Genomic DNA, 23,720 nt, shown 5'->3' on the forward strand with positions numbered 1-23,720 from the left:
CCCCCCTTGATGGGTTTCATAAATCCGAGGTAGCACTTTAAGGTATGTGTGTCAGTATAATTGAGGAAATCCTGGGTCCAAGGCTGTCGCTTAATCCTTTCACCTTCCTCTTAAGAGACATCGTCCTTTAAGCAAAACATTTCCTAAGGTACAGCATTTATTGTGACTGGAACGGCAGGGATAGTGCCTGTCAGACAACGGAAACAGAAAAGTTTCCCAGTTACAGAAGAGCGGCTCTGGAACAACGTGGAATGTAAAAAAAAGAAACCGAAGCTGATAGCACTTTATTTGTATTTGAGATGCCAGTTTATTTTTTTAAAAGGTCAGTGGAGACCTTTAACAAACTACCTCCAAGAGCAATGCAGACCTCTGCTACACAGTTTATACCAAGTGAAAAACAAATCTAGATATAATTTCTGAACATGGTTTAAACTGAGATTATTAATGTGACTCGTACTGATGTGATTTGCTAGCACCCAGGAATGATCCAGCCAAGTCTCATCGATTTCAACTGGAGGGAAGAGGGATTTTTAAAAAAAGAGAGAATGTGCTAATTCCCCAGTGAAATCAATTGGGCTTTGAAGTGTTTCGTTTTGGCTGCATTCTGCCCCTATATCAGGCACCGAGTGTTTTATAAAATACGTTTTCCATGATATTTTTGGAGCTGGCCTTCGGGTACGTACTAATTTGTGAGGATACTGTCGGAAAAATTAAAAAAAAAAAGAATGGGGTTGAAGCAAAAAGATGCTATTCTTCCATGCAGCTTTTGCACACGCGGCCTGATTCTGTGGCCCTGCCAGCACAGACCACTCAGTGCACCACTGCAGCTACACAGATCTATCGGACTGGGATGCCAGCAATTTCTCCCCCTTGAGCAGGTGCAATGCTGATTTCCAAGGTGTAAATTACCAGCCTCTGCTAACGCAATGCACTTGCGGCCATGCCTTGCCTGTTATAATTATTATACCCACTCCATAAATGAGTTAACAAGAACGGTGGCCAAAGGACATGGTAGCCAGGAAATGTCAAGCACACTAGAAAAACAAACAACAGACAAAAACTGTCAACAAGTTTCATGACCAAATCCCAACAGATTAAGCTCTGATGTTTGTGGCAGTTGTGGGAGCTGGGTTCAATCTTCACGTCTTAATCCTCTACTACCCCCCCCCCCCCTCACCCACTGGAGAAACACACTCCCATATAAATCCCTGTTTTAACACCACGATTCCTCGCTTTATGGATTTTCAGCACATCCTTTGCAAAAGAAAAACTTGGCCGTCGACATCTAGGAAACGGGTCTTCCCTCCTGTCGGCTCCTCTGTGAACAAGTCTATTGTGCAATAAAGATACGCTGGTTTGGGCAAAACTTTTCGGCTGCAAAATCTTATCCACCTACCAAAGGTCAGGAGTAAGAGTAGTGCCGAGGAGAGATGGCTATTCTCAGGAACGGAAGGTACGGTATCTGTTCACAAATACCCCCCTAGTGGTTGTCTTGGATTAGACAGTGCACGATATCCAGAGCAGAAGGGAGCCAGACAAAATGGATTTTGGAATAGGCAGTTTCAACGGAGAGACAACAAATAAAAATAAAAATAAAGTGAGAGAGAGCTAAAAATTGAATTCAACCCTGAACTGATCTCCTGCCTTTAGGAAGCAAACATCTCACTCAAATCACTCAGAAGGGCTGATATCCAGTATCAGGCATTATGTTTAAAATATCTAGCAGAAGTTCACAAAAACAAAAACCACACCATTCAGTCTATTCCTTTGCTGCAGCTTGGTCCACAACCCACTTTATTTGGTGTTAGCAAAGGAGCTAATTTAGCCCATGTTAATTAAAGAGCACATTTGCAGACAGAAGGAACGAGGGGGGAGAGGGTGAGTTTAACCAAGCTCCTCATCCCAATAATTGCTCCAAGCTGATTTCGTTTACCATCACCCTAAGATTATTATTTAAATACATGCCAATTCATCCCTATTCTGAATGTCGGAAATACAGAAGCATTTCCAAATGATATAAAACATTTTTGTGTGTGTGTTTCAAGCATTTTTCCCTGCCCCAAGATTCTGCTTTCCCCCCCTAAACAAAATTGTTGGCAAGAGCAGAGAAACGGTGCAAACTATTTGAGAAGATTCTCCTAAAATTATCGCGTTATCAAAACGTACAGTGTGTCAAGTGTTACCTGTATTTGGAGTAGGGATTCCTTCTGAGCTTTACAATTAAGATGACATTATTGCCCAAGAAATCGTAGTGTGTTTGTGTGTGTCAGTAACACTGACACTACTTAACTAAATGGTAGGTGAAGATATTTGCTTTGCAATAAGATTTAAAACAACTAATGTGATAAATTGCCCAAAGTGATATCGTTCTGTCATTTGTTCACTTTATCGTCTGTAGGAGATACACACACACACACACACACACACACCCATGCACACTTGCCAGCTAAATAAATGCAGCCTGATCCAAAGCAAAATATAGATTTCCGAAGGAGCCAAGAGAAACTTATTCAATCCCTATCAAAAAGCAGCATGGCTAAAACAACAAGACAGGTTGTCACATTTTTAATAAGGCTCCGACACAGATATTGCTGCTAGTTAGAAGCTCTCTAAGACGCTGTAAATACCTCATGCATTCATTATGCTTAATGTCTCTGGACAAGAGGGAAAAGAAAAACAAGGGTTTTTTGGGGGGGGGGCTCTTCAAGGTAGCAGGCTTGCGTGTGCACACACACACACACTATCCCCACAAGCAAACAGTTTAAAGTCGCATGGCTTGATTGCAGGACAGCAGGGGGGCAGCAGACTGGCCACCCACTCCTCTCCCTGTCACTACTCAAATTAACCCCTCGAGTGCCAATGGCAAACCAGCCGGCCCGAAATCCTGGCCAACTTAAATCCTGCTTTTGGCTCGAGCCAAAGGCTCAAGGCTCCTTCCATGGAATTAGTCACTTCTCCGCTCCCTCAGAAAATAGCCTCCAGCCCTGCCTCACCATTCTAGCAGGGGAGAGAGGTACAAATCTATTGAAATGTTCGTTGAAATCTACAGGCTACAAACTAAAGACAGCAGCAGCAGCAACAACAACAACCCTCAGATAAGTTATAGCCAGCATGTTTCCTAGAGATCTAAAGAAAAAAGAAAAGGAGAAACCACCCAAGTGTGCAAAATCACTTTGAAAATAAGTGCCAAATGAACACACTGAAAACACATTATTCCTTCTGCTTTCATGCAGAGAACGTCAGCGGGCCAGATTTTGTTTGGACAAAATGGATGTTTGTGGTTATTCCCAGGCCATGGGTACAAATCAATGCATCAGGGAAATACAAGGAGAGGTGGGAACATGGAGATGAAATGACACCATGTGCCAAGTACCAGTACCACCAGTCAGTTTGACTTCTGAAGGGGAGTGGGGTGTGTGTGTGTCCCCTGTAGTACATTCACTCTGGAAGGGCATTGTGGAATACCATTCTGACCCATCCCAGTGATGGAAGCTGTCAGTTTTTCCACATCCGAAAAAAACCAAAACAGGAGCCAAGCGTGGGGCAGTGCATCTCTTCTGAGAAGAAACTTTAGCCTAAGACAAAACTGTCATATAGGCAGGGAAAGGATTTGTCATTCAGTGGCACTGAAGGAACACTAAAACAAATTCAGCAGGGACAAAGATGACAAGAAAACACAAATTCACAAATATATTACTGCCACTAGACTACTAAAAAAAAAAAAAACACCACCTTGAACTTTCCTTGTCAGCTGCTGATTTAGGATCCCCCCGTAATTATTATTATTTTTTTAGAGCAAGTGAGCCAATAAATATTTTACATGAAGAATCCCTTCCTTTCCCCCTCTCCTGTTCTTTATCAAGAGTACAACCCGCCCTTCACTTTGAAGCCTCGTGAGTCCATGTGCCCATCTCCGTCTTCCGGTGCCTATTCTTTGGGTCTACAGAGAAATCATGACAACATACGCCAGTTACTTTAGGTTTGAAAAAGCATCCCACACACCATGAACGTTGTCAAGCAGCCCCTTTTGTTTTTCACTGACAAGGTTTTTATGAAGACATTCCGCGTTTATGCCAGGCGTCTCTGAGCTCTTAATTGTTCTTGTAAAATTTCACAGCAACGTCCCTAATGCTGAAGTTACAGGTCCCTCCTATCAACTGCTTGAGTAAGTCATAACTTCACCTTGACTTGCCTTTTTGGTACCTAACATAAGCTGTGTCTCTATTTTGAAAAAAAAACAAGAAAATTAAATCTTGGTGGTGTTTATTTATTTATTTAATGCACATCCTAGAATAAAATTGGGCAGTCACATAGTACCTCATCAAAACCCACCACTTAATAATTCCAGAGAAAACAGAAAGCTTGTTCCCTCAGCACCTTTTGCACTCGACATTTCAGCTGTCTGGAGTGCCTTTCAAGTTTTGGTAGAACCCCTTCTCGATTTAAAATAACAACATAACAACAGAAATGGATGAACAATCTCTCTGTGTGCATGCCTAAACCTGTCCCGAGTTTGGAACAACAGCTAATTCATCAATGAGGATAATAGGGTACAGATTCATCCCAGTCTTTCTCGAGTATACATTGGACACTTTTCTTTCTAGGCTTCTGTGTTACCAAAGTTAAGGGCAAGGGGAGGGGAACGAAACAAGCAAAGCAAAGGAGAAACTGGATCAACTCCCTTTCCATGAGAGGACAACTGCTTCCCCACAAGATGTAAAGGAAGTTATGGAAGTTTCAGAATAAATCAATGTGATAGAAAGGCAGTGAGGGGAAAGGGGGGGGATACCTCTCTTCCTGAGAAAAACTTGGCGACTGAGAAACTGGACTACCACCCAAAATGCCTGGATCATAAAATCAATGTCTCCTTGTAAACCACCCCCCCCCGGGCCTGTGCAGAATGGGCCTTGTAAGCATTAGTAACAATGTAGTTCGGGTCTGACAGGTGAGAACACTGATTTCAGCAAAATGCACAAACAACATTAGGCTCCGAGAGGGCCGGGGTGTTTGTGTGTGTGGGATGGACAGATTGCAAGAACGTCCTCTATCTACGCAACCCGAATTTTCATGTGAATTGTGCATGTTGTGTTGTGAATAACTCCCACAACCTGTACAGATCTCCATGCGTGTGTAACTACAGTCAAACGCAGCAAATGTAAACAAATGGTAATGATTAACAGAGATATTGGTTTGTATTACCAGCTAAAACCACAGATGGAAAATGGTAATAAAAAGAATTGTATGGTAAGGTTTCATTCAGCCCCCCACCCCCAATTTAACCCATTTCTGTCTATATACCTTGATAGCTACATGTCTGCTCAGGCTAATAACATATGGATTATTTTTAACCGGTTCTTCTCCCGCCTTCAAACAAACAAACAAAACGAGAGGTAAAACTCTGAACACACACCTCATCAGAGAGATGAGAAAGAAAGAGAGCAATCAACTCAAAAGTTGAGTTTCAAAATGAAAATGAAAGCGAGCTCTTTAGGACATAGGAAGAGAGAACATACTGTTTGTATTCCTGCCATCTGACCTATTCAGCTCACAGGAAAAGTTACACAGAGATAGCAAAACAAAACAAAACAAAAATACTTTATATATTTGTAAGCATGTTGCTATGGGACATGCCATGCAGAATAGCTTCAAACCTCTTGAGTTCTTCCCCTCCCCGAATGAAAAAAGAAACCATTTTTTTGCCAAGTTAACCTAGGATTTTTACTAAGATAAACAGTTAAGTTCTCGCAGGTATGTCCGTATCACAATATTATGAAATGGGGGAGGGGGGTTTGGAAATGTCAGCGATTTTAAACAAAGGAGAGAAATTAATTGGATCAAATAAAACCTTGGAAGGCATTCAGAAGTGCCAGCCCAAAGTGTTTTCTGTCAAGGGTTAGAGTTACGAAATACAGTAGGAGTTTTCAGAACAACCACCACCCCTTTACCAATTTCAGTTGCTTTATACTGGTATATAAAGCTATATAGGTGTACACACATCAGTGTACACACAGATATGCATACGTGTATCTGTACACATACACCCCTAGCTAGTTTGTTCTCTGGAAATCTAGTATTCTTTGCAACTTCTCTGCCCTCTTAAGATGTTTGACGGATATTTTCTTCCCTGTGCCTTTTACTATCAAATTCAGCAATCTGAAAGCTGAACAGCTTGGCTTACCATATTTTTTAACCAGCTGGTCTATCACCTAGCTTGTATTACATAGTCAGATGCAACCAAATGTTTATGCAGAATGTAGCTTCCATGAACCGTGGGGAGGGGAAGCTGGGAAACGTGCGCTCTGACAATTTAAAGCCTTTTCATTTTTCTTTATAGAGACCGACTTAGAAATGCAAAGGCTTTGAATTCCTCCTCATAGCCAAACATGGGCTATTTACAAGCTTAAAAATACAGGGGGGAAAGTGGGATGGGGATGTAGCCAGAGTGGGAGGATCTTGGTTCTTCCGAAGTACAGTGCACAAGTGGTTGAGAGTTAATCTTCAAACATAGTTAGCAAAAGTCAAGATTTATGTGAACCGAACAATGTTTGGGAGGAGGAGGAGGAGACTTGGGATCTAGACCTCATGAACAGCTAGGATCTTAAGGACTTCTAAACTTTGGCAAGTGGGTGGTAGAGGTACAGGGGAAGAGGGTGGCAAGGCAAACAGGTCATAAATCAAAAGAGCAGGTTTTGACACACAGTCAAAAAGAGGTACTGATAAATTCAGAATGAACTGCTCCACTCCACTCTCTCCGCTTCCCAAACACACTTTTCTGTGTTTTGGTTGATTATTTTGCTTGCTCAAGCTTGGGATGATGTTAACTTGCCTCCAAACAGACAATCCTGTTAGATCAACCACCACTACCAAAGGGAGGGAGGGGGAGTCATGTGCTTCCTAGAAACTTTTTTTTTTTAATGGAAGGATCAAATTGAAAGTTTAAAGCCTCGCTAGTTCTTCCATTCATTCCAGGAAGCGCTCTCTCCAAAAAGGCAAGAAAGATTTAATTTCCCTCCCTTCCCTTTTAAATAAAGACCAAAAAAAAAAATGTCTTCTAAGACATTGTTGCTTCTCATTATCTAGTAGATTAATTCAGAAGAAGGAGCCGGGAGCGGCGGGGTTGCGGGGGGGGGGGAGAGAACAGAAAGAGGGGCGGCGGCGGAGCAAAGACAGAGATATACAGTCATGATGATGTTCATTCAAATCTCTAGCAGGGAGCTAAACAAAATCCGAAAGGCATCGCTGTCGAAGTAGGTTACAGGACTTTGGGTGATCCCTTTCAATCTAGTTCAGGAGATGGAAATGGTGCGCGTTTGGAGAAGAGAGACAGAGGGGAAAAATAGCAAACAGCAAACATAGATCTGGAGTAATCTGACATTACTGCATGCTGGGAGGGAGATAAAGTGCATGGTTGTTTGTTTGTTTTACTACTCCGGATTATATATATATAAATATATATATAGACGCGCATACAGGGAAAGTTGCACTTTAACAACATTGGAAAGATCTCAAATCATCATCATAATATTTAAACGCGCGCACGCACACACACCCCAGCAGCGAATGCATGCAAAGCAGATATATTATAAATATATACAGAAACACACACTGATCTCCTGGACTCACCTTTCAAACTCCTGGGGTAAATCGGGGTCAGTGAGCATGCTGAAGGGGGAAATAAAAAAGCACAATTTTTTTCCCCTTTGTCACAGTAGCCAGCTATGATCGCCTCCAACTGAACCTGTCAAGTGAATCCAAACCTCCTAAACCGATTGATTTTTCTCTCTCGCTCTCTCTCTCTCCTCTCTCTCTCTCTCGCGCGCTCTCTCTCGCTCTCCCTCTGTGAGCTAGGGACTCCTTGACCAGTCTCTTAAAGGGGTAGCGCACTTTAGCTGAAGGAGACAGCGTTGAGCAAGCTCCCCCCACCGCCGCGCCACATGGCTGGGGTCTGACAAGCAGGCAGCAGCCTCCGCCAACCTCAGGGGTGCCTGTCCGCTTTTGCCTTTATTGCCCCTCTCCTTGTCACAGCCCCCCGCCCTCCACCCCTTGCAAAGTCAGCTCCTTTCATCCTCTTCTCCAACAGCCACGCACACCCGCAACCACCACTGTCTGTGACACACACACACACACACACATCTGAAAGCTTCATGCAGGATCGTGCCAATTTCAAAACCAAAAAATTGTGCTCGCAAAATAAAATAGCAACCCCCACTTCCAGCCTCGCTTTCCCCAATGTGCTCAGGACGGGGGGGGGGGGGCGGTACTGGGAATGAGGAGGTGTGGAATATGCACACTTGCAACACTTATTCTAGCAGAAATGCAATTATAAATAGAAACGCACGTGTTACACACACAAACACACGCAAATCCTAAGCGATTTCCCCGTCTAGGATATTCCCCCAGCGTGGCCAAATTATGTTTTCCCTATCTTGATGTGGACGGACACACACTTTGAAAATCCCAATATCTAATTCCGCCACTAAAGATCATTTCCCCCTCCCTATTCGCTTAATCTTTTAAGAGGGGAGAAATCAGTTGCAAAAGTCCCTCTCCCTGTTTCTCTTTCCCTGTGAGCATCTCTGTTGCACAACAACAACACACGCACAACACAACCACCACATACTGAAGGAGTCCTTAGCAAATTTCTGCTAGTCAACCCTCAACTCCTCAAATATGAAGTCGGAGGGAGAGGATCGGTACCTGAAAAGTGCGCTGAAATTTGTTATATTCAATATGTGTCTTAATTTATAGGTCTACGTAGCTGTTACTTAGCACAGACAGGCAGTGAAGATGTGAGTGTGCGTTTGCACCATTATTATTATTATTATTATTATTATTATTATTATTATTATTATTATTATATTAAAATATCTGCCAGATTCTGTTGACCACAATTATCTAATAGGCAAGTCTGACACCCATCACTCTCCCCTTTGTAGAGAGGAAGACCTGCCAAGGGGAGAGAGGCAAGCTAGGGGGGAAGATCAGTGGCCAAAAAGAAACTTAAAGAAGGACTGCTGGCTTAATACAGAAAAGCACTTAGCAACTCATTGAGAGGAGTTAGAAAAAAGGGAGGGAGGAAAGGAGAAAGAGAGGGAGAAAGGGGAAGAAAGAAACTCTGAACACCTAAGGACAATCTTCAATATTTCCAAAGGGTTTGTGTACATGGTGTGTGTGTGATATCCTATATGTATATATATATATATATAATTTTCCCACCTCTTCTTCGTTTTTTTTTTTTTTAAATAAAAAGTCTCTGTGCAAGGGGAAGGGGAAGGGGAAGAAAGAAAGAAAAAAACACCCTACACAACAATCAAGCATTGTTCTGGGGAAAGAAAAGCAACTTTGACAGATTGAAATATACCAGAGGCCCCTTCAAGGAAACCTGTAAACAACTTGTCATTCACTCTGTCGGTTTCACTGCCTTGCCCACAAAGTGTGAGGAAGCAGCCTGGCAACACCACCGCCATCACCACAAACTATGGGGTTGGGGGTTGGGGGGGGGAGTGAGAGGATAATCCATAGTGCTCCCCCCTCTCCCCAGATCTTTTTTTTAAGGGTTTAACTCAGTTTAAAACACACACACACACACAACCCTTGGCTTTATGGAATAGGAGGATAGACTGCACCACAAGGGACAGAAAACCACATATGGTACAATGTTTGTGTGTGTGAATCCTGATAAAGCCAGCCACACAACCACAAACACACGCAACCACCGTTTTCCAGGTTGTACCCAGTTTTCCTGACTTGCCCTGTCTTTTGACTGCCTGTGGATCTCTCCCACCCCCCACCCCCATTTCGTTCTGCTCCCAACTCTGGCTAAAGCAGCCTTGGCACAACCTGAGCAACAACTCCTATCATGCTGGCTGGGGCTGATGGGAGTTGTAGTCCAACCCCACCCCACCCAACTAAAGAAGTGGTTCCCAAAATGAGTGATACCAAACCATGGAGGGCAGTGGGATTACCCGAGAAGAGGGGGTACTGGAAGTGTAAATAGCTACCAGGCTTTGAAAAGCTGGTATCACTGGTTCACCAGTTTCGTTGAATTAGTTAAACTAAATAGTTTTTAAACTGGATTTTGAATAAATGTGAAATCAACTTTTACTGTTTTGAATTTTATTGTGTTACTTTCTTCCTTAGTGGGTCATGCAAACCACTATTCTGAGCAATGCTTTTCATAGGGGGTAATAATAATAATAATAATAATAATAATAATAATAATAATAATAATAATGTATTACTTGTACCCCACCCATCTGTCTGGGTTATCCCAACCACTCTGGGTGGCATCCAACAAAAATACAAATGAAACAAAGAAGCATCATACATTAAAACCTTCAAGAAATGGAGCTGCCTTCAGAGGTCTATGGAAGGTTGTATAATTGGTTTTCTCCTTGACATCTGACGGGGGGGGTGTGTTCCACAATGCAGGTGCCACTACTGAGAAGGCCCTCTGCCTGGTTCCCTGTAACTTAACTTCTCACAGTGGGGGAACAGCCAGAAGACCCTCAGAGCTGGATCTCAATATCCAGGCTGATCATGGGTGTGTGTGTGTGTGTGGAAATGTTCCTTTAGGTAGGGGGCACTAGGGATGAGTTTATGCAACCAAGGTGGGGGTGGCCCAAAAAGGTTAGGCAGGCTACCAGGCTGAGGAATTCTGGGTTAAAATAACACCATATCCGCTTAACATTTCTCTGATGAAAATAGGGACGCCCTAAGGAAAAGCAGTGAGAGCTGGACCATAAAGAAGGCTGATCGCCAAAGAATTGATGCTTTTGAATTATGGTGCCGGAGGAGACTCTTGAGAGTCCCATGGACTGCAAAAAGATCAAACATATCCATCCTTAAAGAAATCAGCCCTGAGTGCTCACTGGAAGGGCAGATCCTGAAGTTGAGGCTCTAATACTTTGGCCACCTCATGAGAAGAGAAGACTCCCTGGAAAAGACCCTGATGTTGGCAAAGATGGAGGGCATAAGGAGAAGGGGACGACAGAGGATGAGATGGTTGGACAGTGTTCTCGAAGCGACTGGGATGAGTTTGGCCAAACTGCGGGAGGCAGTGGAGGATAGGTGTGCCTGGCGTGCTCTGGTCCATGGGGTCACGAAGAGTCGGACACGACTGAACAACTGAACAACAACAACAAGGAAAAGCAGGGCAGTTTGGGATTAAATCAGCAACTGAGATGGCTTCTGTAAATCCAGGACCGTTCCTGGAAAATAGGGACACTTGGAGGGTCTGTAACATAGAAGTCCTTCTACTACTACCTAGCACCTTCTAGCCTCTGCAGGTACTTTCAATTATTCCATAACAATCAGGCAAGCTAGGAAGGGGTGGGGAAACTTTTCCAGCTTGAGGGCTACATCCCAGTGTTTGGCGGGGCCACGGGCAAAAGTGGTTGGAGCAACACATCAATTTACTCGCAGTTCTCTTTCTATCCTTGGAATTGCAGAAACCACCCCGGCTTCTGATTTGATCCCAGAATGTCCCAGGAATAAGCAGGCACTGAGCCTTGCAACGCTGCCATTCTCTCTCACGATTCAGCTGGCTCCCTCCACAAAGCTCTGTCCTCCACCACTTCACCACCCGCACGCCAGCATCAGCCACCTTGAGGGAGTTGCTTCACTCTGTCTAAGGGTAGGGCTGCCCACAAATGCAACATGTTCATGTGCACCGTTCACACACACACACACACACACACACACACACACACACACACACCCCAGTCCGTGCCACAGCAAGTTTTAACACATCAGCGACAAACAACCACAACCAGGTGAGACACAGGGAGAGAACGAAGATGCCTGCAGCTACTGGGATGGTCGAACACGAGAAACTATGTTGCATTGCTCACCCTCAGCAGCAAGGGGAAGAGAGGAGTGAAGTGTCTGCAGGGAAGCCTTCAACTGTCAGCCAAGCAGATGTGCTTGGTTAGGTTTTCTGGGGAGGCTTCCATTAGGAAATCCCTGTTTAGTATGGAGACTATTCTGCAAATTGCCCAGACAACAGATATGTACTACAGCAAGAACAACACTTAGAATCATAGAACTGTAGAATTGAGGATCATTCTAGTCCAATGCAGGAATATGCAACTATCCCATACGGGAATTGAACCTGCAACCTTGGCATTATCAGCACCATGCTCTAACCAACCAAGCTACCAAGACTATCATTTAAGGCTATCATTTGCCTTAAAAAAAAGAAAAGGGAAAATGGTTCTGGATTCTTTATATCACTATCCTCTATTTCTTTTCCACAGTAACTCACTTCCTTCCTCCTACTTTCCCCCAGTTTCCTGCAGTTGGGCCCTAGACATAATAGGATCTCAGTCTCTTGACCCTATCACAACTTGGTATGTCCGTTCCTGTACACACACCCTCTCTCTCTGACACTCACAGGCAGGCAGTATACTGATATTACATATACATGTTAAAAACCACAGGCGTTTGTAGGGTGGATATGCACCCCACTTTACAGAGAACAGTCCTCTTCTTGAAGGCACTCTTTAAGAACGTAAGAAGGCCCTGCTGGATCAGGCCAATGGGCCCATCTAGTCCAGCATCCGGTTCTCAAAAGTGGCCAACCAGATGGCTCTGGGAAGCCTGCAAGCAAGACCTGACTGCAACAGCGTTCTCCCCCACTCGTGATTCCCAGCGACTGGTATTCGGAAGCACATGGCTTCCAACACTGCAGATAGAACATTGCTGTTTGAAGGGCTGTGAATTCAAGATAAATAACTCTAAGAAGGGGAAAGCAGCAGGGACCTTGGAAATGCCCATCAACAGGGAACAAGCTCACCTGGTGGCAGCCTTTCCTTACTAGGAGAAGGTGAACTTAACACATAGTAGATATTTCTAAATTTGCATCTATGCCTATAAATTAAAATATGCAAGTTTAATGCAGTTCTGTGCCATTCTTTGTTGGAAAAGCATTCCCTTGTCAACACTTTTGCTTATTGAATTTAAGCCAATTGTTTAAAAACAACAACAACAACAACAAGAACTTGGGCTAGTGGCTATTTTCAACATCACTGTTCTTAGCTGCCTTGAACACCATGCAGTGAAAAGGTGGATTATAAATTTAACAAGCAAACAGCAAACAACAACAACAACACACTATTTGGTTATTATTTCATGTGTTCAGAGTTGATTATTTTAAATATAGGCAATTCCAAAAGTCCAATCCCAATTATTTTATTTTTTTGATGATTCTGTATTGCCCTATCATAAAATATCAGGGTGTGTTTAGCATCAAAACACAAAATATGTTTAAAAATAAAATAAATATGAGAATACATGTGGGGGGGGGGGAGTAATGCAAGGATGCAAACACCCACTCAGAGATGGGTGTGGAGACTTGCACAATTAACCAGAGCCCTGTTCAAATATCTGGGGCATGGAGAAAAGCAGATAATCATGTCCATAACCCATAGTCCTAACCTTCTCTATACATCGATCTAAATGTTTGAAGAGAGTCTATGCGCATATGACTTGCACGTGTCATCAAGGAGCATGAATCCATGCATATATACAGCTTCTGTTCGGACCTTCAGAACATCACATGAACTTCAGGTGAAGAAAGGACAGGTATGATTGCCCCTCCACATTTAAGACATCCATGGTTTCCAAATATTTATTATTTATTTATTGCTCATATACCCCACTGTTTCCTCCAAGGAGCTCAAGGTGGCGTACGTGGCTCTCCCTGATCCTTATTAGTTCTTTGTTGGGTCTGTGGGGCTGATGGGAATTGGACTCCTGGAAGGCATTACTCTGAGAAAGTCTGGACTGGAATATTTGGACTTATTTTTGGTGCAGACTGAGATCAGCTTCAAACAACTTTGCTCATAAAAAGAGGCATGTCCAGTGGATCAAAAGGACAAAGCCACAGTTATTAAAATATGGTGTGTGCTTGCACTTTGATTTGCAGAACAAAATAAATCGTTAAGTGGTCTGCCCAGACCCCCACCAATTTTCAAGTGGTCCACAAAAGAGAAAAGAAATATCTAGCAGTTTCTGCTCCAGGATTCTTGTTTTATTGAGTAAAGCAGATGCGGATTGCTTCTGAATGAGTGGAAGAGTGGTGGACTGGGTGGGGGCAGGAGACAATAATTGCTTAAACCTTTCGTTGTCATTCATTCCCCCCCCCCCAATTCAAAATGTTCCCCCAACCACTTTACTCCCTTTGAAGTCTCTTAGTTGGGGGGGGGGAGTGAGAAAGGGGGGACATGATAGAGGTGTATCAAAATTGCATTCTGGGGTAAAAGTAAATAGGGAAAGGCCTCTGGGGTGAAGTTTAATGGTTAGAGGTGGTGACGGAAGGCAGAGCATAGCCATCATGGCTCATACCAAATCCTCTTTTGAAGTTGGTGGCCACCACTGTATCCAGTGGGCGTGAGTTCCACAGTTTCACTATGCACTGCATGAAGTATTTTTGATTTTTGTTTTTAAAAACTGTCCTGAATCTTCCAATGTTCAGCCAACCAGCCAAAGCAGAAAAGAAACAACAGATAAGAGCCAAAGAAAAATAATTTCAGTGAGCTTTTAACTGTGTAATCCTTTGTATTGTTAAAGAGAATGAAGTCCCACCCTCTTCACTGACATTTACTCCTAGGTAAAGGTGCACAGGATCACAGCCTAAAATTCCCAGGGTGGAGAAGGAGAAGCTTGTATAGTCTTTTATACTATAGCGGAGGGTGCAATTCTATGAACATTTACTTGGGATTAAAGACTACAAAACTCAATATTACTATGCAAGAAGATCTGTCTGCAAACATAAAGAGATAAACGTAATGTTAGTATTAGCAAAAGTTTTCATTTCAAATAGCTGTGGGGGCAGCGGCAAGAGAGAATAGCAACGCGCCAAGAAGGAATGAGCTACTGAATCAATTATGGGCGAGAATTGATGTCCTTGAGTCAGATACTTACACAGAAAGTATATGAAGTTGCCTTATGCCGTCAGATCATTGGCCCATCCAGCTCAGTATTTTGGGTGTGGAGCTGAATGGCCTCATGAGCCACCTTGCAAGAAGCCACACGCTGGTGGCGCACAAGGCCATGACTCTTACTTAGTACGCTAGGCTAAATGCCAGTCAGAGGTTTCCACCATTCACCCATACACACAAACCCATACATCCAGGCAAGCAAGAGGCTTTATCACAGTTCAAGGACACATACCAGCCAGGCAAGAACACACAAGGTATAGAGTGTGGCCTGGGAATAAAGGATGTAAATGATGTGTAGCTAGGGAGAGTCTAGAGAACCAGGCAGAGAGGTTGGGTGTGTGTTTGGCCCTAGCTCCCTCACTTAAGAGTCATAGAACTGTAAAGCTAGAAGAGATACCCAAGCCCTGCAAAGTAGGAATCACAACTAAACAATCCTTGACAGATAGCTGTCTAAACACTGTTTAAAATCCCCCAATGAAGGAGAGTCCACCACCTTCCAATCTACTTCTCCACCCTGGTCTACTCTTGACTTTCCAGGATGAGATCCTTTTAATGCAGGAAGGTCAACTAAAGCATCCAAGACATTCAACCTCTGCTTAGAAACCTCCAGCGGACTCTCCTTCCTTGGAGGTTTTTAAGCAGAGGTTTGGGTGGCCATCTGTCAAGGATGCTTTAGTGGAGATTCCTGCATTGCAGGGGGTTGGGCTAAATGACCCTCGGAGCCCCTTCCAACTCTACGATTCTGTGATTCTATAGATGGCAAGAATGGAACCTGGAGCCCTCCAAATGCAAAGCATGTGGCCTACCTTTGAGACACAGCCCTTCACCATCACTGCTCTTGACTCCCTCACCCCACCAGAGAGGAAGTCTACGTTGACAACTCTGGTGAACTCTTAAGCAGGTGGAGAGCCTCTATCTGACTCCACCCTCCCTCCCTCCCACTTCTAGCAGGTGAACCATACTGCATGCAGTCCCCTGTTTTTCAGCAGCAGCAGCAACACTGTGTGGTGATCTGCCTCGGCCTCCTGGACTCTCCCCACCCACTCACTCACCCACCCACTCCTGTAGCTGCACCCTCCAGCGAAACCCTGTTGCTTCTGTTTGCATCTGTTTCTCCCCAGATCAAGGCAAACATGCTGGCAGTGACTTACGATGTTATTTTAAGAGAAGTGGGGGTGCAGTAACTTTGGTAATCAGTGGCCCTTATTTGTATTCTTTTGGAATGCTAAATATAAACACTCTAATCCAGCACAGGGGCATATCTCCGCATGCGGTTCCCTAGCCCAGCCGAAAGAAGAATCGTGTGTGAAAATGGGTGCTATACATGGGGAGGGTGCTCGCCTAATCCAGCTAAGTGGGGCTGCATGCACACAGCTCTCACAGAGAGAGAGAGAGGAGAGAGAGAGAGAGAGGTAGAGAGAGAGAGAAGCCTGTGATAGCACTGTGCAGCTGTACTAGAGACTGGTCAGTGTGTGGCTGGGTTTCCCCAAATTCCCCATCAAAACAACAAACCTCTGAAGCAGCTGGTTCTTCAGCCAGGCTATGTGCTTACAGCTCCAGCTGCTGTGTATGGTGGGAACACAGGGGTTAAAGAGTCTGTTTCTGTTGGTTTATCTATTTTCTGAACTGCAATCTTGGTATCTTATGCAGAGAGGCTTAATTGCTCTCAAGGCAGCAGTGAAGCACCCCCCCCCCTCATCAGGAGTGGCTCACCTATGCTCCCCAGATGTTGCTGAACTCTAACTCCCATCAGTCCCAGCCAGCATGGCCAGTAGTCAGGAATTATGGCAACAGTCACCCAGAAACACCTGGAGAGCCACAGGTTAGCAACTCCTGGCTTTCAAGATCCTTGCACTTTATTTTAAATATTTTTATGGATTTTTTAAAACATAAAATACAATGAGAATCAGACTAATCTACAAAACAAGAGTGGTTTTTAACCCCCCCCCCAAAAAAAAAGCAAGATGGGAAAAGATAGAAAAAGATAGAGAGAAATAACTGTAAGGCCCTTTATCATTTTTACAGTTGTCAAAAAGTGGGGTTTCCCCCCACTCCGATGGCTACACAGTGACAGTTTCACATCATCAAATCAGCTCTTGAGAACCTGTTAAATTCTTCTGAACCTGGTTTGCTTGTGAACATCTTAAAAGCGATCAGTTGCTGCCGATATTTTTTTTTTGGCCAGCTATTTTATTTCTGCATCTGAAGAAGTTTGCAAACTATGAAGCTTGTTTTGGAAAAGTTAAAAAACAAACAAACCCCAAAATAAATAGCCTGCAAACATTTTAATAAAAATCATATGAATGTCCTCAATATATTTATTTCAATTTACAATCAGTTATGGTCTGCTCGTCAACCCTAAAGAGAGCAGAGTGATGTGCAATTAAAAGAGTGGGGGGGGGGGAAGGTAAGATAGCAAATAGGAACTCAGGAAGCTGCCCTCTACTGAGTCAACTCACTGGCCTGTCTAGCTTAATTCATTTCCATGACCAATTCAAAGCACTCACAAAGCTCAAATTGACTTGGGTCTCCTTCCCTACAGACCCTCTCAGGTGTTGGATGATCAAACAGAGATTTCCCTCCTTCCCTTTTTTGGAAGTGATTTACAGCACTAGAAAGAACAGCATTCCTAACAGATGATGATCAATAGTACAGTGGTACCTCGGGTTACATACGCTTCAGGTTACAAACTCCGCTAACCCAGAAATAACGCTTCAGGTTAAGAACTTTGCTTCAGGATAAGAACAGAAATCGTGCTCTGGCGGCGCAGCGGCAGCGGGAGGTCCCATTAGGTAAAGTGGTGCTTCAGGTTAAGAACAGTCTCAGGTTAAGAACGGACCTCCGGAACGAATTAAGTACTTAACCCGACAAAGGTCTGTATAGTTAAAGCTATGGTTTTCCCAGTAGTAATGTACGGAAGTGAGAGCTGGACCATAAAGAAGGCTGATCGCCGTAGAATTGATGCTTTTGAATTATGGTGCTGGAGGAGACTCTTGAGAGTCCCATGGACTGCAAGAAGATCAAACCTATCCATTCTCAAAGAAATCAGCCCTGAGTACTCACTAGAAGGACAGATCCTGAAGTTGAGGCTCCAGTACTTTGGCCACCTCATGAGAAGAGAAGAATCCCTAGAAAAGACCCTGATGTTGGGAAAGATGGAGGGCCCAAGGAGAAGGGGACGACAGAGGATGAGATGGTTGGACAGTGTTCTCGAAGCTACTAACATGAGTTTGGCCAAAATTCGAGAGGCAGTGAAGGATAGGCGTGCCTGGCGTGCTCTGGTCCATGGGGTCACGAAGAGTCGGACACGACTGAACGACTGAACAACAACAACAACAACAACAACAACAACAACTGTATTGCTATGAAGGTCCCATGAAACGCTCTGTGGGGAAAACATGAGTTCTTCAAGTGGGACCCATAACACAAGACTGCAGTGCAGAGTGTTTCTGGGGCTTATGCCAGCCTGCCCAATTCCAGAACACTCTATGACATTGTCCCTTCCCACCCTCAGATTTTTCCCCCTTTTCCCCTAGAATAAATACTCATGATTCTGTGCCCGCTAAGCATGCTCAGTCCTCACTGTGCTGTTATTGCAGGGGAGGGGGTGTCCAACTGTGGCATCATCCACACACAAGGAGGAGGTAGGTTTTGGCTACGTAAAGGATTTGTATGTGGGAGTACAAATTTGCTGTTGGTATGAGCCCAGTTAACATTTTACACAGGTTTCATTTACGTCTTTTACACTCAGCTACAGATACGCAACACACACACCCCATCATGCCAAGTCTGTATCCTTTACAGGGCTACAAGTAGGAAAAGTGAGAATGGGCTACATCTGATATATTTTCTCATGGGGATTTGTTGTGAGTAGCAAGGGCTCCCTTTGGAAGCCTTGATACAGTTGGCTACAATACAGTTTAGATGGTATATTTAGGAACCTATTTTTTGTTCCAGGAAGTGGCATGCTGAGCTGTCATTTTCATTAATGGGAATTTAGTGCGTGTCAAGTTGAGATTTTTTTTTTAAGTAATACAACTGATTTATACTTTGAAATATATAAATGCGAGGTGTTTATGTGGTGGTGAAGAAGCTGAATTGCAAAGAAACAAAAAAAGACCCAGAAGTGGTAAAGAAAAGCATTATGCAATGTGTTGACTCTTAAAAAAACAACAAACTCAACCATTTTTAAATCCCAGTCTTAACTGTAATTGGTAACTTAAACAATGCCAGTATATATATGTATACTAATTAGGGCTAAGCAGAAATTGCATACTGTTCTCTGGGAATGTTTTCAGCACTGCTAAACACACACACACAAACACACACACACAAACACAAAACAGCAAAAATATTTCATTCAATTGTATTGTCCTTTCCTGCTTCATTAGCCATCCGTGATCCCATCTTGAAATCAATTCTGACTGTGTGCACAGGGTGGCACAGGGGTAGCCAATGAGGTGCCCACCAGATGGCGTTGGACTACAATTGTCATCAGCCCCAGCCAGTGTGATCAGAAGTCATGGATGATGGGAGTTGTAGTCCAACAATATCAGGAGCGCACCACGCTAGCTACCCCCTGCTGTAGTGATACCATCCAGTTCACTGAGTGAGGGCTGGGAGGAATTATGCACATGTCTAACTTAGGAAGCATTGCTTCCTCATGCTCACTCAACTGACTGTTTGTCCTCAGTGATACCCTCACATAGCCCAATCGGATTCCCAACATGACGTGTTGTGACATCATCGAGTTCACCGTGTGCTTATAGATTAGTTGAGATGATTGGTGTGACCCATTCACATTGGAGAAGAAAAATGGAACCAAAGCAGCATCAGGTGGGGGAGAAACAGCGCAGAATAGAACTGAGGGGGGAAAGGTGAATGCTCCCACAATCAAAGTGTTCTTCAGGAAAAATTCCCCCCTACTTTGTAACCGCTATTTTTGGCCTGAAAGCTGAAACAAGCCTATTCAGTGCAACAGGAGATGATAGTTTGCAGATTATGAGCTTCTCTGAAAGTCCAAGAGTTGTACGATCCAGCCAAGCTTAGCACTTTCAGTAAATTCCATCCATTTCAGTTGGAGAGCATGGCAGGTGGTGCTTAAATTTTCCACTGAAATGAACAGCCGATTTAAATCTGCTAAACTTTGGCTGGATCCCACGTTTAGCAACTTGATCCTGAGTAGTAGCAGTAACACCGGTGCTAATATGGCTCGCTTAGATATTGATGGGGAACAACTGCTCTCTCGAAATTGGAATCATTGTTTAACCGGCATTTTTTTGCTCACTCTCCATGAAATCTAAAATGGCAGCAAAATGCTGATCCTTTGATAAATGGGAGCCAGTGTACACAGAGCGAGCACATAATTGTGCATTGTGTGGCAGAAAGAGAATGCCTGCTCTGGAAAGATTTGATTCATGGCACCTACATTCATAAAATTCTGTTAAGAGGAAGAGAGAAACCAATTGTTCTCCATGGAGACTGATGGTAAACCAGAAGGGAATGGGATCTTATTGCAGGAAGAAAGAGGAAGGTGAAAATGCCAAGAGTTTTCACCAGCAGTTAGAATAATCACACAATGGTGAAAATAGAATCCAGGGAGTCTATACTGGTGCCACTGCCAGAGACTTTTCTTTTTCCTGAACAAGTGTGTGGGGGGGTGAGAGGCAGGTAAGGATGGATTAAATGTGACTGGCCCTACTTCTAAAGAGAGTCAATGGAACAACCGTAGCCAATAGGATGTCCTTTGGATATTGCTGGAGTAGAATTCCCTTCATCTCTGATCATTAGCTATATGGGAGTTGAGCAACACCTGTAATTGGCTAATCCTGTAATCAGAGTATGGAACTTGGCCCTAAGTTAACTTGGGTTCAAATCCCTGCTCAGCCACAAAGCAAACTTCCACCAGTCACTATCTCTGCCTAACCTAGCTCAGAAGAAGAAGAAGAAGAAGAAGAGGAAGAGGAAGAGTTTGGATTTGATATCCTGCTTTTCACTACCTGAAGGAGTCTCAAAGCGGCTAACATTCTCCTTTCCCTTCCTCCCCCACAACAAATACTCTGTGAGGTGAGTGGGGCTGAGAGACTTCAGAGAAGTGTGACTAGCCCAAGGTCACCCAGCAGCTGCATGTGGAGGAGCGGAGACACGAACCCGGTTCCCCAGATTCCGAGTCTACCACTCTTAACCACTACACCACACTATGGTGAGGATAGTATGGATTCAAGTGACAAGAAAGGAGATTCCAACTAAACATCAGGAAGAACTTTCTGATGGAAAGAGCTGGTTGACGGTGGAATGGACTCCCTCAGAAGGTGTTGGGACTCTCCTTCCCTGGAGGTTTTTAAGCAGAGGTTGGATGGCCACCTGTCACAGATGCTTTTGCTGAGATTCCTGCACTGAATTAGCATCTAACTTAGGGGTGAGGAAGCTGTTACCCTCCAGGTGTTGCTGAACTACACCATCCCTGACCTTTGGCCACGCTGTTTGGGGCTGATGGGAGCTGGGGTCGAACAATATTTGGAGTGTTACTGGTTCTGTGGGGTGTTAGGGGTAAGGTAGTACCTCTGGTGAGGGACAAGTCATGCTCCTTCAAGGGTAGTGTGTTCCCACCTCTACTCCCCACCCTGCACTCAGCTCTCACCTGTGGCTCCTAGAAGCTGTCAGCATGAGACAGGGGTTCAACCACCCTGAGATCTCTGGATGAAGGGTGGTATACAAACTTAAGAAAGTAATCAATAAAATTCTATGATTTTACAGATTGACCCCATGTACACCACCATTCACTCCTTCATGTTTGCATTCCAGCATGCCTTGATGATGAATAATATATACTAATATTAATCTCAGTACTCCAAGCATTGACCCCTATGTAGACAAAGCAACACCACACATATGCATGATATATCAATGTGTTTAGGGAAATCCTAAGGTTTAAAGAAGGACAGAAATTAACATAGAGACACCACCACCCAGAAGCTCAGTAATGACTATGTGTGCCTCTCTGAGTGTTGCAAATGCATTGGAATTGGGCGGTGTATAGGTTTTCAAAAGGAACCAATAAAACCCTACCAACTGATAAAAAGTAGGCTTGCCTGTTGCTTTTCTAGTGGAGGCTGCCCAGTTCACTGCAGAACAGTGTTCTTCTTCCCTGTTGCACCTGCTGCAAAGGGAGATGCCACTTTTGGCAAAATCCTTCCTCTGGGAAGAATTAAAAGCAAAGGATCCTTGTCCACAGAAATCTCTTTGCCAATAACCCCCTGCAGAAATCTGAATGGCACCCCTGCTAATTGCGCTACTGAACATTTCCTGTGTACAAACTAGTTCCCCCCCCTCCCCTGCAAACTACCACACAAATTAAAGAAGCAAGAGAAAATTAAAAAGAAAATTGGAAAATAAACAAATGTTCTTTGTGTTCAGTGTTTCTGGATTCCACTGATTTTTAACAACAACAACAATATCAACCTATATCCCTACAAAATCAGGTTCTCCAGGTTCTTCACACACTCTAGCATCAAGCACATTGGAATGGTAGGAGGCAGACCCCGGATAGGTCGATACAAATGAAGGGGTAGCCTTATGTAAACAAAGGAATGGGAATATGCAAATATAAGCATGCTTTATTCGCGATGCCTCTCATTAAACTATGTGGGGCAAAACAAACGGGTTGCAATCTGGGACACAGCTGAGGAAAAAAAAACTAAATTCCGGACTTCCGGCGGCTGGCGCCATTGCGGATGGTCCTGGGTTGCTTCGGTGGCGAGGCACCCAGTTCATCCCGGGGGTTAGGAGCCCTGCAGCCGCATGCAGGGCTCTGGTTGGGGCGCGGGAAGAGCGTCCCGCGCCCTGGGCTCCCCGGCTATGCCCGTTGTGCTCCGAACCCTTCCCCCGCACCCCCTGTAAGGGGGGAGTGGGGGTGAAGGGACCACGGAGTCGGGCTTCAGGGGACATGCCCCAACCGGGATGTTTACATGCGGCGGCAAAGTCCGTGAGGAGCGTCTCTGTTCTACCTGTCATTAAGAAGTTGCTAAGAAACCAGAAGCTGTGAGTAATTGACTGACTCTTTGTACTTCGGGAAAAGCTCTGGGATCAAAAGAAAAGGCAGCCCGCCTCTCTCCCTTCGGGGGTTGGAAGGAATTAACTCTTTAAGTGACTGCTGCTACACTAATCACTTGAAAGTGCTTGGAATTTGAAAACTGACTCTGTAGAGATTCCCTCTTAGGGGTTAATTGAGGAAAAATATCTCCATTTGAAGTTTTGGTCTTTATACTCTGGCTTCGGAAGAAATGGCGGCGATTTGGAATTGCGCAGGAGAAAATTGAGACAAAGGAGGAAAAAGACAGGAAATGTAATTTGATACCCACCTCCCTTCCCCGAAGATGTTGGACTTTGCGCTCATGCTGGCACAGAAGGACTGGGAGGTAGAGGAAAAGCTCACTGTCTTTCAATTGGAGCTGGCTAATCGAAAATTAAGAGTCTTGTGTGGGATTATAAATGGAAATAATCTGTATTCCACAGAGGAGGCTTTCCAAAAAATCTACTCAATGGAAACAGACTTTTGCAAAGAGCTGGAAGATGTGCTGGAAGGATGGTCTGAGATGGTAGAGCAAATCCGATTGGAACAGGGACTGTTTTCAGGGGGTGGCAGAAACCCTGAAACGGAAAGTTTTTTAATATCTAGATTCCGAGGTGGCAGCTCGGGGTCGAGGGACAGAGAATTAAGATTTCTACAAGAAGAAGAATTTTGGTACAAAGCTACGGAGAAGCTCAGAATGCAGAGGA

General features: G+C 44.1%; 1 protein-coding gene across 7 annotated transcripts in view; it reads right to left on the bottom strand.

The window, feature by feature from the left end:
• Positions 1 to 23,720, bottom strand: part of SOX5 (SRY-box transcription factor 5) — a 580,304-nt gene that overhangs the window by 368,095 nt on the left and 188,489 nt on the right. For 4 of the 7 annotated variants that reach the window (XM_033161792.1, XM_033161790.1, XM_033161786.1 and 1 more), the window contains exon 1: positions 7,624 to 7,975. The exons of 1 other annotated variant lie outside the window; for it this stretch is intronic. Coding sequence is in view for 5 of the 6 variants with exons in the window: in XM_033161790.1 (XP_033017681.1) it covers positions 7,624 to 7,661 (38 nt within the window). In the remaining variant the exon portion in view is untranslated. Of the gene's footprint in view, positions 1 to 7,623; positions 7,978 to 23,720 lie in introns of those variants that run through there. 2 more of the 7 variants (XM_033161788.1, XM_033161791.1) reach the window with 2 other exon arrangements.

This window comes from Lacerta agilis, chromosome 10, assembly GCF_009819535.1.
Source record: "Lacerta agilis isolate rLacAgi1 chromosome 10, rLacAgi1.pri, whole genome shotgun sequence".
NCBI classification, from domain to species: Eukaryota; Metazoa; Chordata; class Lepidosauria; order Squamata; family Lacertidae; genus Lacerta; species Lacerta agilis.